General features: G+C 44.2%; 1 protein-coding gene across 1 annotated transcript in view; it reads right to left on the bottom strand.

The window, feature by feature from the left end:
* mast2 (microtubule associated serine/threonine kinase 2) overlaps window positions 1–14,360 on the bottom strand; it is a 307,698-nt gene that overhangs the window by 36,703 nt on the left and 256,635 nt on the right. The window contains 3 exon segments of the mRNA XM_029708046.1: window positions 6,081–6,232; window positions 8,562–8,640; window positions 12,087–12,162. Of these exon segments, the coding sequence (XP_029563906.1) occupies window positions 6,081–6,232; window positions 8,562–8,640; window positions 12,087–12,162 (307 nt within the window).

The following is a 14,360-nucleotide window of genomic DNA, read 5'->3' on the forward strand; positions in this document are numbered from 1 at the left end:
CATCTAATATTCATAGATGTAATTCTGCTAGCTGGCCTGAAAGGCAGCAGGGTTTCCCACTAGCGCCTGCTGTCGGCTAAACAGCCGATTACAGACTCATTTTCAAGCCAGCTACTTTTTTCCACTTAAATTAACTAGGCTACTTTTCAATTCGCTACAACAACAAAAAAGTATTTAAAAATGTATCCAGAGCCCTCTCCCGCTAGAATGTGGTTGCAGTCTAATTTCTTTACACGGAGGGAGAGAGCATGAATTTGCAGGTCCAATATAATGTGAGTACATTTCCACATACCATATAATGAGTGGATTATACCATATAATCCACATATATCCACTCATATAAGCCAATTGTTTTCTGGCACATTCCTTTATTTTCTTTCACATGCAGGGTCTGACATTAACAATGGCCCGGGGCCAGTAAAAGCAAGCGTTCACATGCAGGGTCTGACATTAACAATGGCCCGGGGCCAGTAAAAGCATGTCGGGACAGTGCATTTTTACATTCCAGTTCAACATTTACCTGCCCGCCAATCTATTCACTGGGCTTATTTCTTTTAGGGAAAGTGAATTACAAAAGTAAACTAATAGTGAACAGACTAGCAATATGCTGGCTACTGTTGATAGTCTGCACAAAGAAAGCTACAAACAGACACGGGGCATTCCTCTTGACTAGCTTATTACTGAAGCCGTGTCGATGGGGGTTTCTCAAAATGCTCACCCCCGGGCTCCGAGCGCGCAAATTAGAGAGTCGGAGTATAATCCAAATCAAGAGGAAGGCACTTCTCGAATGTGTACGCCGTTTGTACATTTTTTGAAGCATGCATCGATGCAAGCTTCAACAGAAAGTATGCACAGAAATATGTCGCAAAAACGTAAAAAGGTTATTATAAATGCATTGAAATCAATGGCGGACATCAATTAAGCTGAAGCGAGAGAAAATACACTCCGACTTTGGAATGAAATGTTGCATATTCACATCTCATATGTTGCCTGACTATAATATTTTATCTTGATATGTTAATAAATACATGCCGTGTTAATTCTGGCATGTTGACTTGGCTACAATACCGACTGTAGCTTGCGTAGGTCGCAAGCCCATAGTAAGTCAATATGGCTAAGTGCTACTGTTAGCTAGCCAGATAGCCACAAATAATTGTTAGCTAACTACCAACAAAGAATTTACATCTACCTTGCATAAAATGAGTTAGTTTAACAGGCAAAAATGACCTATCTGGTTAGCTACATTATTACGATTCACATATAGCTAGCTGATAGTTATGAAGTAAAACTTTTGCTTTGCGTATATATTGTTTTGTCTCTATTGCCATTGTCCTGGCTGGAATGGGTAAGTCCATTGTAAATCAATAGGGCTAACTGGCTTGTATCTACTTTGCATAACATTAGTTTTAGGTCATTTTGATTATTACGAATCACGGTAGTATGCATTTTGAAAAACATCCCTATATCTATTTTGGAACGTTTGTCCTATTTTCCAATCTCAAAATAACCTACTTCAGAAACAAAAATGAATGCAATTAATACAATGCAATTTGAAAGACTTCGATTGCTAAATGATATTACACAGCTTTTAATACATATCATAATAACCAAATGTTACCTATTCATATCTGAATGTAGAGAGGAAGCATGCCAACCTGCATGACCCCAACCCATTTAAGAACTACACAATGTCCGGGCCAGTAGAAATTCTGGTCGGGCCAGTACATTTTTGTCCAACTGTCCTGGCCAGTGAGAAAAAAAGTTAACGCTGGACCCTGGTGTGTTTCATACGCAGCCATGGAGGATATTTAGTGTGCTTTCATTGACGAACAGCAAGCTTGACTAGTTTATAAAAGGTTGAACTGACTGAATAAAGTCGATCTCATGTATCCTTCCCATTCATAAATCATACAACGTAGTTATATGTCCAGTGTATCGCATCGGGACAAGTAAACAAAAGATCTGGTTTCTATTTTCAATATGAAGTCCATCAGGACTTGCCAGACACGTTAACGTGAGTGACTCGTCAGTAGCTTACCGAATTGCATTGGTAAGAGAGCTTTCATTTGGCTCCCTAATTTGCAAACTGTTAGGCTATTTGACGATTATCTGCAGATAAATAATGAAATCATTCGATGAAGATGGTGAATCCTCCTTACAGTAGGAACAATAAGCAGGCTAGTGGAGAGATGGGCTCACGGGTCCAAAATAGGATAAAAGAAAACAGATTGAATTGTTTTAAAAGCTAATGATACCTATATGGTATTTTCAAAGATATTGATATACAGTACCAACCAAAAGTTTGGACGCACTTACTCTTTCCAGGGTTTTTCTTTATTTTTTACATTGTATAATAATAGTGAAGACATCAAAACTATGAAATAACACATATGGAATCATGTAGTAACCAAAAAAGTGTTAAACAAATCAAAATATATTTTATATTTGAGATTCTTCAAAGTAGCCACCCTTTGCATTGATGACAGCTTTGCACACTCTTGGCATTTGCTCAACCAGCTTCATGAGGTAGTCACCTGGAATGCATTTCAATTAACAGGTGTGCCGTGTTAAGTTAATTTGTGGAATTTCTTTCCTTCTTAATGCGTTTAAGCCTATCAGTTGTGTTGTGACAAGATAGGGGTGGTATACAGAAGATAGTCCTATTTGGTAAAATACCAAGTCCATATTATGTCAAGAACAGCTCAAATAAGCAAAGAAAATGACAGTCCATCATTACTTTAAGTCACGAAAGTCAGTCAATCCGGAAAATGTATTCAAGTGCAGTTGCAAATACCATCAAGCGCTATGATGAAACTGGCTCTCATGAGGACCGCCTCAGGGAAGGAAGACCCGGAGTTACCTCTGCTGCAGAGGATATGTTCATTAGAGTTACCAGCCTCAGAAATTGCAGCCCAAATAAATGCTTCACAGAGTTGAAGTAACCGACACATCTCAACATCAACTGTTCAGAGGAGACTGAGTGAATCAGGCCTTCATTTAAAATTTTTAGTCATTTAGCAGACGCTCTTATCCAGAGCAACTTACAGTAGTGAATGCATACATTTCATACATTTGATTTCATGCATATTTTTTTGGTACTGGCCCCCCGTGGGAATCGAACCCACAACCCTGGCGTTGCACACACCATGCTGGCGTTGCAAACACCATGCTCTACCAACTGAGCCACAGGGAAGACCATCTGGTTGCGCTTAGTGGGACTATCATTTATTTTTCAACAGGACAATGACCCAACACACCTCCAGGCTGTGTAAGAGCTATTTGACCAATAAGGAGAGTGATGGAGTGCTACATCAGATGACCTGGCCTCCACAATCACCCGACCTCAACCAATTGAGATGGTTTGGGATGAGTTGGACCGCAGAGAATCTCAAATATAAAATATATTTTTATTTGTTTAACACTTTTTTGGTTACTACATGATTCCATATGTGTTATTTCATAGTTTTGATGTCTTCACTATTATTCTACAATGTAGAAAATAGTAAAAAATAAAGAAAAACCATTGAATGAGTAGGTGTCCAAACATTTGACTGGTACTGCATATGCTAGCTATATCAAAGATATTGATGTAGGTCTACTGATTAAATCAAAGTGTTGACAATGGAGTAATCAACTGCTGCTTTCTGTGTAGCAAAGCCCATGTTAAACACCGGCTCTTCTATCACATCTGTATTGCAGAAAGCTGACAAAATGCCTCTTAAAAGGAAGCTTAAAGCCTATGGATGTCAGCAATTTTATATGATATTGTACAACAGCTGCTGTAACTAACACTGTAAAAGTATGATAAAAAAATGGTGTTGTTTCGTGATAGCTGCTGGTTGAAAATACAATCTAGTATTCGAATGTACCAGAGGCCACCAAAATTGAGCTTGTTCGGTAAAAATGTCTTAACGAGCCCCCCAGCCCAGATGAGCCTGTCTGGCTACTCCACGTGCTTGGGGAAAACACTGAGGCAAGCCAATACTGAGTACATTCAGAGAGAGATACAGCCTATGTAGGGCTGTGACCATACCAGTATCCAATACTGAGTACATTCAGAGAGAGATACAGCCTATCTAGGGCTGTAACCATACCAGTATCCAATACTGAGTACATTCAGAGAGAGATACAGCCTATGTAGGGCTGTGACCATACCAGTATCCAATACTGAGTACATTCAGAGAGAGATACAGCCTATGTAGGGCTGTGACCATACCAGTATCCAATACTGAGTACATTCAGAGAGAGATACAGCCTATCTAGGGCTGTGACCATACCAGTATCCAATACTGAGTACATTCAGAGAGAGATACAGCCTATGTAGGGCTGTGACCATACCAGTATCCAATACTGAGTACATTCAGAGCGAGATACAGCCTATGTAGGGCTGTGACCATACCAGTATCCAATACTGAGTACATTCAGAGAGAGATACAGCCTATGTAGGGCTGTGACCATACCAGTATCCAATACTGAGTACATTCAGAGAGAGATACAGCCTATCTAGGGCTGTGACCATACCAGTATCCAATACTGAGTACATTCAGAGAGAGATACAGCCTATGTAGGGCTGTGACTATACCAGTATCCAATACTGAGTACATTCAGAGCGAGATACAGCCTATGTAGGGCTGTGACCATACCAGTATCCAATACTGAGTACATTCAGAGAGAGATACAGCCTATCTAGGGCTGTGACCATACCAGTATCCAATACTGAGTACATTCAGAGAGAGATACAGCCTATCTATGGCTGTGACCATACCAGTATCCAATACTGAGTACATTCAGAGAGAGATACAGCCTATCTAGGGCTGTGACCATACCAGTATCCAATACTGAGTACATTCAGAGAGAGATACAGCCTATCTATGGCTGTGACCATACCAGTATCCAATACTGAGTACATTCAGAGAGAGATACAGCCTATCTAGGGCTGTAACCATACCAGTATCTAAATATTTTTTCCAATGCAAAAATGAAAACACGAAGCAGACTAAATGCTTTGGTCCTTTAAAAACCTGCCTATGTAACATATTGTGTGCTATAGTTTGGAAAATAAATACATGTGACTCTGGATGACAACATAATGATGTTTGTTTTGTTCTGTGTTTTGTTTCCTTGCTATGATACTAAAGATGATCAATACACTGGTATTGTCCCAGCCTACTATAGAATGTAGGAGGTGAAGGGCCAGGCCTCTCTCTGTGTCATATAACAGTCTTAACACCAAACCTCATCAAGTGTTTCTCTCATATAATACCAAAAGAGACACTTTCTGTTCTCCATTCATGAGGATAGAGTGAGCTAGAAGGAGAGTGTGAGTTCTTCATCCACACAGAAGGATGGAAGGAGAGGAGAGGTTTAGACTGGCAGCAGCAGGTCATGTCAGGACAGGGTGGCATCAGCTGAGATGACACCAGAACTGGCACCTCTCAGATCTCACAGAAGGCCGAGTCTGTGACAGACAGACAAACTGACTGAGATAGATAACCTCTGGCAATGACCAAACACTGACAGAAAGAGACAGGAAAGGGAGACAGGGAGGGAGATAAATGGAGTGTGAGAAAGAGAAAGAGGTGGAGAGACAGAGAAAGAGAATTGTGGAACAGAGAGAGTGACAGAGGGAGAGAATGAAAGAGACAGAGAGAGAGAGAGAGAGAGATAGAGGGAACGGGCGTGATGGGTAGAGACAGAGGAGACTGAGGTAGGCTGGGTCGATAGAAAGGTGAGAGACGCCACAGTGAAGAGATCACTGTCAAATTGTATTGGTCACATACATATATTTATCAGATGTTAATGCGGGTGTAGCGAAATGCATGTGTTCCGAGCTCCAATCACTCACAAGCCACATATCAATGACCTTTTTGACTATCAGTTAAATATAGGCCTTTAGGTTTAATACCTTTCTGTTTACTGCAGTTACACAGGCAGCCCTACTGCCACCCAGTCAGCCAGCCAGTCAGGTGAGTTCTGTCTGTGGTCTGCCGTGTACAGATGGGGAGGCTTGGGGTATAGGGTGGGCACTGCGCCGTGTACTGGGTACATGATCGTTAGAGTCTCTGGGTGTCCTGTCCTACCTGAGGCTGCGTGAGCGGGGGCGCATGGGCGAGTGTCGTTCATCCTCGTCTGTGATGCTCTCGGAGCTGAAGTGCTTGGTGAGGAAGTGCAGCTCGTCCGCCGTGGGCTGGAAGGGCAGCTGGTGCAGCTTCTCCTGGGATGAACAGGATGACTGTGAGAAGCAGAGAGGGAGGGATTACAAGGGCAGAAGAGCCAAGCAGCTAGTAGCGGCTAACTGCTGGAGGGAGGGATTACAAGGGCAGAAGAGCCAAGCAGCTAGTAGCGGCTAACTGCTGGAGGGAGGGATTACAAGGGCAGAAGAGCCAAGCAGCTAGTAGCGGCTAACTGCTGGAGGGAGGGATTACAAGGGCAGAAGAGCCAAGCAGCTAGTAGCGGCTAACTGCTGGAGGGAGGGATTACAAGAGCAGAAGAGCCAAGCAGCTAGTAGCGGCTAACTGCTGGAGGGAGGGATTACAAGAGCAGAAGAGCCAAGCAGCTAGTAGCGGCTAACTGCTGGAGGGAGGGATTACAAGAGCAGAAGAGCCAAGCAGCTAGTAGCGGCTAACTGCTGGAGGGAGGGATTACAAGAGCAGAAGAGCCAAGTAGCTAGTAGCGGCTAAATGCTGGAAGGAGGATTACAGGAGCAGGAGAGCCAAGTAGCTTGTAGCAGCTAACTGCTAAGGGAGAGATTACAGGAGCAGAAGAGCCGAGTAGCTAGTGCGGTTAACTGCTGGAGGGAGGGATTACAGGAGCCGAAGAGCCGAGTAGCTAGTGTGGCTAACTGCTGGAGGGAGGGATTACAAGGGGAGAAGGGCCGAGTAGTTAGTAGCCCAGGGATTAACGGCTACTGTGAATGTTAACTCCTGGCTAAGGTAGTGTGCTCTGCTCTCTACTGGGCCGTTGTGAATGAACAAACTTTGGAGAATTTTAAATGGGGATGACTGTCTTAAACATTTAGACTGTACATTAGGGGTTACAGAGGTATTGTTGCTCCTCTGAGTAGGAGAAAAAATATTCAGAGCTAATTTAACCTGAATCTATAATGAGGTTATATGAGCACAACAACTTAATCTCCTCTGAGCTGGCGAGTAGCAGGAAGCCTTCAGGCTTCTCATAAACATGAGGAAGAGGCTGTGCGTGCTAACAGTGAGACTAACGGTGAGACTAACGGTCAGACTAACGGTGAGACTAACGGTCAGACTAACGGTGAGACTAACGGTCAGACTAACGGTGAGACTAACGGTGAGACTAACGGTGAGACTAACGGTCAGACTAACGGTGAGACTAACGGTCAGACTAACGGTCAGACTAACGGTGAGACTAACGGTCAGACTAACATTCAGACTAACGGTCAGACTAACATTCAGACTAACGGTGAGACTAACGGTCAGACTAACGGTGAGACTAACGGTGAGACTAACGGTGAGACTAACGGTCAGACTAACGGTGAGACTAACGGTGAGACTAACGGTCAGACTAACGGTGAGACTAACGGTGAGACTAACGGTCAGACTAACGGTGAGACTAACGGTCAGACTAACGGTGAGACTAACGGTGAGACTAACGGTGAGACTAACGGTCAGACTAACGGTGAGACTAACGGTCAGACTAACGGTCAGACTAACGGTGAGACTAACGGTCAGACTAACATTCAGACTAACGGTCAGACTAACATTCAGACTAACGGTCAGACTAACGGTGAGACTAACGGTGAGACTAACGGTCAGACTAACGGTGAGACTAACGGTGAGACTAACGGTGAGACTAACGGTGAGACTAACGGTGAGACTAACGGTCAGACTAACGGTCAGACTAACGGTGAGACTAACGGTCAGACTAACGGTGAGACTAACGGTGAGACTAACGGTCAGACTAACGGTGAGACTAACGGTCAGACTAACGGTGAGACTAACGGTCAGACTAACATTCAGACTAACGGTCAGACTAACATTCAGACTAACGGTGAGACTAACGGTCAGACTAACGGTGAGACTAACGGTCAGACTAACGGTGAGACTAACGGTGAGACTAACGGTGAGACTAACGGTCAGACTAACGGTGAGACTAACGGTGAGACTAACGGTGAGACTAACGGTGAGACTAACGGTCAGACTAACGGTGAGACTAACGGTCAGACTAACGGTGAGACTAACGGTGAGACTAACGGTGAGACTAACGGTCAGACTAACATTCAGACTAACGGTCAGACTAACGGTCAGACTAACATTCAGACTAACGGTGAGACTAACGGTCAGACTAACGGTGAGACTAACGGTCAGACTAACGGTGAGACTAACGGTGAGACTAACGGTCAGACTAACGGTGAGACTAACGGTGAGACTAGTGGTGAGACTAACGGTCAGACTAGCGGTGAGATTAACGGTGAGACTGGGCTGGGCTGCTGCTGCACCAGAGGGAAGAGATGTACTGTACTAGGAGGGGTGTGAGATTCTTCTGGATACACACACAAAAACATTCTGTGCACACACACATACACTCACTGAGACGGTGGAGCTGGGTGTGTTAGTGCCATATCCAGAGGAGGGAAGTGAGGCCAGAGACCAGCGTCTGCCATCCGTCCTGAGAAAGAGAGAACGTGAGAAAGAAAGAGAAAGAAACACAGAGAGGATGGCAGGGGTTAATGTCAGTTCCTGGGTTTAAAATGAAAGGCTTGATGGAGCCATGGTAACAAGCTAGATGACCGTGACAACTCATACTGAAAATTCCAATGAAATCTAAGTTTATTGGTTGCGTACACAAATTTGCAAGCGCTATAGCAGGTGCAGTAGAATGTCTTGTGATACTAGCTCCAACAGTACAGTAGAATGTCTTGTGTTACTAGCTCCAACAGGGCAGTAGAATGTCTTGTGTTACTAGCTCCAACAGTACAGTAGAATGTCTTGTGTTACTAGCTCCAACAGGGCAGTAGAATGTCTTGTGTTACTAGCTCCAACAGTACAGTAGAATGTCTTGTGTTACTAGCTCCAACAGTACAGTAGAATGTCTTGTGTTACTAGCTCCAACAGGGCAGTAGAATGTCTTGTGTTACTAGCTCCAACAGTACAGTAGAATGTCTTGTGTTACTAGCTCCAACAGTACAGTAGAATGTCTTGTGTTACAAGCTCCAACAGTACAGTAGAATGTCTTGTGTTACTAGCTCCAACAGTACAGTAGAATGTCTTGTGTTACTAGCTCCAACAGGGCAGTAGAATGTCTTGTGTTACTAGCTCCAACAGTACAGCAGAATGTCTTGTGTTACTAGCTCCAACAAAACAGTAGAATGTCTTGTGTTACTAGCTCCAACAGTACAGTAGAATGTCTTGTGTTACTAGCTCCAACAGTACAGTAGAATGTCTTGTGTTACAAGCTCCAACAGTACAGTAGAATGTCTTGTGTTACTAGCTCCAACAGTACAGTAGAATGTCTTGTGTTACTAGCTCCAACAGTACAGTAGAATGTCTTGTGTTACTAGCTCCAACAGTACAGTAGAATGTCTTGTGTTACTAGCTCCAACAGGGCAGTAGAATGTCTTGTGTTACTAGCTCCAACAGGGCAGTAGAATGTCTTGTGTTACTAGCTCCAACAGTACAGTAGAATGTCTTGTGTTACTAGCACCAACAGTACAGTAGAATGCCTTGTGTTACTAGCTCCAACAGTACAGTAGAATGTCTTGTGTTACTAGCTCCAACAGTACAGTAGAATGTCTTGTGTTACTAGCTCCAACAGGGCAGTAGAATGTCTTGTGTTACTAGCTCCAACAGGGCAGTAGAATGTCTTGTGTTACTAGCTCCAACAGGGCAGTAGAATGTCTTGTGTTACTAGCTCCAACAGTACAGTAGAATGTCTTGTGTTACTAGCTCCAACAGGGCAGTTGAATGTCTTGTGTTACTAGCTCCAACAGGGCAGTTGAATGTCTTGTGTTACTAGCTCCAACAGTACAGTAGAATGTCTTGTGTTACTAGCTCCAACAGTACAGTAGAATGTCTTGTGTTACTAGCTCCAACAGTACAGTAGAATGTCTTGTGTTACTAGCTCCAACAGTACAGTAGAATGTCTTGTGTTACTAGCTCCAACAGTACAGTAGAATGTCTTGTTACTAGCTCCAACAGTACAGTAGAATGTCTTGTGTTACTAGCTCCAACAGTACAGTAGAATGTCTTGTGTTACTAGCTCCAACAGTACAGCAGAATGTCTTGTGTTACTAGCTCCAACAGTACAGTAGAATGTCTTGTGTTACTAGCTCCAACAGTACAGCAGAATGTCTTGTGTTACTAGCTCCAACAGTACAGTAGAATGTCTTGTGTTACTAGCTCCAACAGTACAGTAGAATGTATTGTGTTACTAGCTCCAACAGTACAGTAGAATGTGTTGTGTTACTAGCTCCAACAGTACAGTAGAATGTCTTGTGTTACTAGCTCCAACAGGGCAGTAGAATGTCTTGTGTTACTAGCTCCAACAGTACAGTAGAATGTCTTGTGTTACTAGCTCCAACAGTACAGTAGAATGTCTTGTGTTACTAGCTCCAACAGTACAGTAGAATGTCTTGTGTTACTAGCTCCAACAGTAAGTAGAATGTCTTGTGTTACTAGCTCCAACAGTACAGTAGAATGCCTTGTGTTACTAGCTCCAACAGTACAGTAAAATGTCTTGTGTTACTAGCTCCAACAGTACAGTAGAATGTCTTGTGTTACTAGCTCCAACAGTACAGTAGAATGTCTTGTGTTACTAGCTCCAACAGTACAGTAGAATGTCTTGCAAATACAATACAAAAACGTGGTGTGTTCAGACAGTATATCATTTGTACAGAAAATGGTGTGTTCAGTAATAGGTATATTTGGATGAGCTATGTGGAGAATACAATATATACAAAGTCTGCAAACACATGCAAGCAAACACACACGGACACAAGCCAGCAACACACACACAAACACACACGCACACACAGCCAAAACCACAACATGGAGATGAATATGAGATGAAATGAAGCTGTTTTGCATTACAGTCCTAGTTATAGGGTAGTTCCATGCAGGCTTGGGATGACCGTACTCTAGGGCATCACAATTCCACAGATACGTTTACTGTAAATACAGCAACACAAACGGACTGCTCTGCTCAACAAGACATGGAGCCTTTTCAGGGCCAGTATCCACAAAGCATCTCCGAGGAGTGCTGCTCTAGGATCAGTTTAGCCTTTTAGATCATAATGAATACGATTATATGGACAGATCCTAGAACAGCACTGCTACTAGAACTTCTCTGGGGCCCTAGTGTGTCCATGCAGGGCAGAGGACATGGGATAGAGTAGAAGGTGGAGGAGAAAGGTCAAAGGTTACCTGTCAGCCCTGTGCCCGTGACTGTGTGGGAGAGAGGATAGTGTGTTAGCTCTACAAACCCACTGGTTTTGTGTTGAGCAACGCAGAACCATTTCATTTCAGATATTCTGATTTATCACACTTCACCATTGTGTGGCACTGTTGCGTCAGGTTCATTTTCCTGTCTCCCTGTCCTACCTGATTTACTGAGGTTCAGAGCAGAAGTGTTATCTATCTCCCATACAGAAGACAGGTTATTTCATTTTACTAGCACATGGCATATCTCTCTTCTTGTCTAGAAGGGCTGATGAAACGAACTGATTAGAATCTGGAGTTGTGCTGAACTCCTCTCAGGCTCTCTATATCTAGTTCTGTAATTACACCTCCTATTCAAAGCCTCTGAATGATAAGAGGATATTAAACTAGGCTTCAACCCTTCAGATGATCTGGGTTTGATTAGCCAGCCTGTCAATTATCATTTAAAAAGAGGAGCACAGAGCTGCTGTGAGTATTAACCATGGGAGGAATTCAAGAAGAAAGCTTAACTGGGCTTCTGTGGGGTGCAGGTGACTGTCAATCAGCATTATGGCTCAGATGACAGAACGAGGTAATAATCCCTTCTCCCTAGCAAACCACTGTATATACAGAGATAAGACCATCAGACACATTAAGTCATGTGATCCCAGTGAGTTAACCCCTTGACCCCAGGCTGACCTGCGAGCTGGAACGAAGGAGAAGTGTGCTGCCGTGCTGGGGGAGAAGTTTCTGGGGCTGTCCAGGGGGCTGCTCCCTGGGAGAAGTAGACAGAAAGACAATGATTAAATACAAGAAGAAGCAAAAGGCTCAGCTCTAGACCTAGTTATTTAGGTGTAAAGGCCATAAAATCCCCTTACATAGTCATATCACTGATGTGTGTAACAAGGTCATGAACTTACACAATAGATTAGCCAAGATAACATTCCTTTCTCCTAAGAACCATGTCAAGGAGAACCTAGCATGACACATGGACAACAGAAATAACCCAACAACACAATCACACACGTTACATAAAAACACTCAACCTTTATTAGCATGTGAAAAGGGACTGCAATCTATTGTTCTGACATCCCTGTGTGTGTATTGCAGAGTACGAACATCCCCCACCTCCTTCACCCAACGGTAAATAGCAAATACATTCCCCCATCACGCCCCCCCCCTCTGTCTTCCTACTTTCTGACAGGATAATACCAGTCTTTTAGAGATAACAGAGCTGTTGATGCAGTGTTTTCATTTAGCCAGGGACAGGCCCGAGGAGGTGATGTGAGGAGGAGGACCCGGATGAGACAGAGACGAGGGTGCTTAATGACTGGGCTGCTAATCGTCTGGCTGCTTCTTCACAGCAACAACAGCAGCAGTAGAATCGGAGAGAGATGAGATGAATGAGAAAAATAAGAGCATTTAAAGCCCATTACAGAGAGGAAGGAGATGGAGACAAACAAGCTACTCTTCCAGTAGCCACAGATCACAACGTCTCGTTACCGTCTTTAATAATACTGCAGAAGGGACAGAGAAACAAAATGACGGAGAGAATAGGAAGATAGAGAGAGGAGGAACTATAAAGAAAGAAAAAGCAGGGATGAGGTTGAATAAACGGTCCGGGTCTATATAGAATCCTCTGTCTGCTAGTTAGCCTACATTGTGCGGAACAACCTGCTCAACAGAGGAAACCTGGGGTGTGCGGAACAACCTGCTCAACAGAGGAAACCTGGGGTGTGCGGAACAACCTGCTCAACAGAGGAAACCTGGGGTGTGCGGAACAACCTGCTCAACAGAGGAAACCTGGGGTGTGCGGAACAACCTGCTCAACAGAGGAAACCTGGGGTGTGCGGAACAACCTGCTCAACAGAGGAAACATGGGGTGTGCGGAACAACCTGCTCAACAGAGGAAACCTGGGGTGTGCGGAACAACCTGCTCAACAGAGGAAACCTGGGGTGTGCGGAACAACCTGCTCAACAGAGGAAACCTGGGGTGTGCGGAACAACCTGCTCAACAGAGGAAACCTGGGGTGTGCGGAACAACCTGCTCAACAGAGGAAACCTGGGGTGTGCGGAACAACCTGCTCAACAGAGGAAACCTGGGGTGTGCGGAACAACCTGCTCAACAGAGGAAACATGGGGTGTGCGGAACAACCTGCTCAACATAGAGGAAACCTGGGGTGTGCGGAACAACCTGCTCAACACAGAGGAAACCTGGGGTGTGCGGAACTAATTGCTCAACATAGAGGAAACCTGGGGTGTGCGGAACAACCTGCTCAACAGAGGAAACCTGGGGTGTGCGGAACAACCTGCTCAACACAGAGGAAACCTGGGGTGTGCGGAACTAATTGCTCAACATAGAGGAAACCTGGGGTGTGCGGAACTAATTGCTTAACATGGAAAAGCCAAATCTGCTCCATATACTGTAAATCACCCCAATAAATCTGAAAAGTGTTACAGGGAGAAATGGAGGTGGAGGGGTGAAACATGGTGCGTTTCCTGCTCTCACCATTCACCGGGTGGGGAAGCATGACGGGGGGGGGGGGGTTGGAGATCACCTCCCTCCCGCATCAATTATGTATTTTCTGAGAAAGCGTAGGCAGTACAAAACATTTAAATATTAATACAAACATGTATTCCCTGTCTATCTGTTGGAGAAGGAAACGCTTGGCTCTTTGTGTGTGTGTGCATGAGTGAGTGTGTGTATCTGTCCTGTAACTGGCAGTGCGTAACATTGAGTAGCAGTGCGTTGAGGCTGGGCCCTGGGCCTGTCAGTGAAAGCTGTGTTTAAATGGGCTTGGGGGCCTCTGAGGGGCTATTAGGAGGCATGGGAGAATGAGCTGCATAGGTACAAACAGTACTGTAGATTCAGGCAGGGGGCTGGATAGATACATCCACAGATAGACACACACACACACACCTCACTGGGAAGATGAACCATTATTCAAATGGAGCCGTGTTCACATACACAGA

Source organism: Salmo trutta, chromosome 22 (genome assembly GCF_901001165.1).
Source record: "Salmo trutta chromosome 22, fSalTru1.1, whole genome shotgun sequence".
In the NCBI taxonomy this organism is placed as follows: Eukaryota; Metazoa; Chordata; class Actinopteri; order Salmoniformes; family Salmonidae; genus Salmo; species Salmo trutta.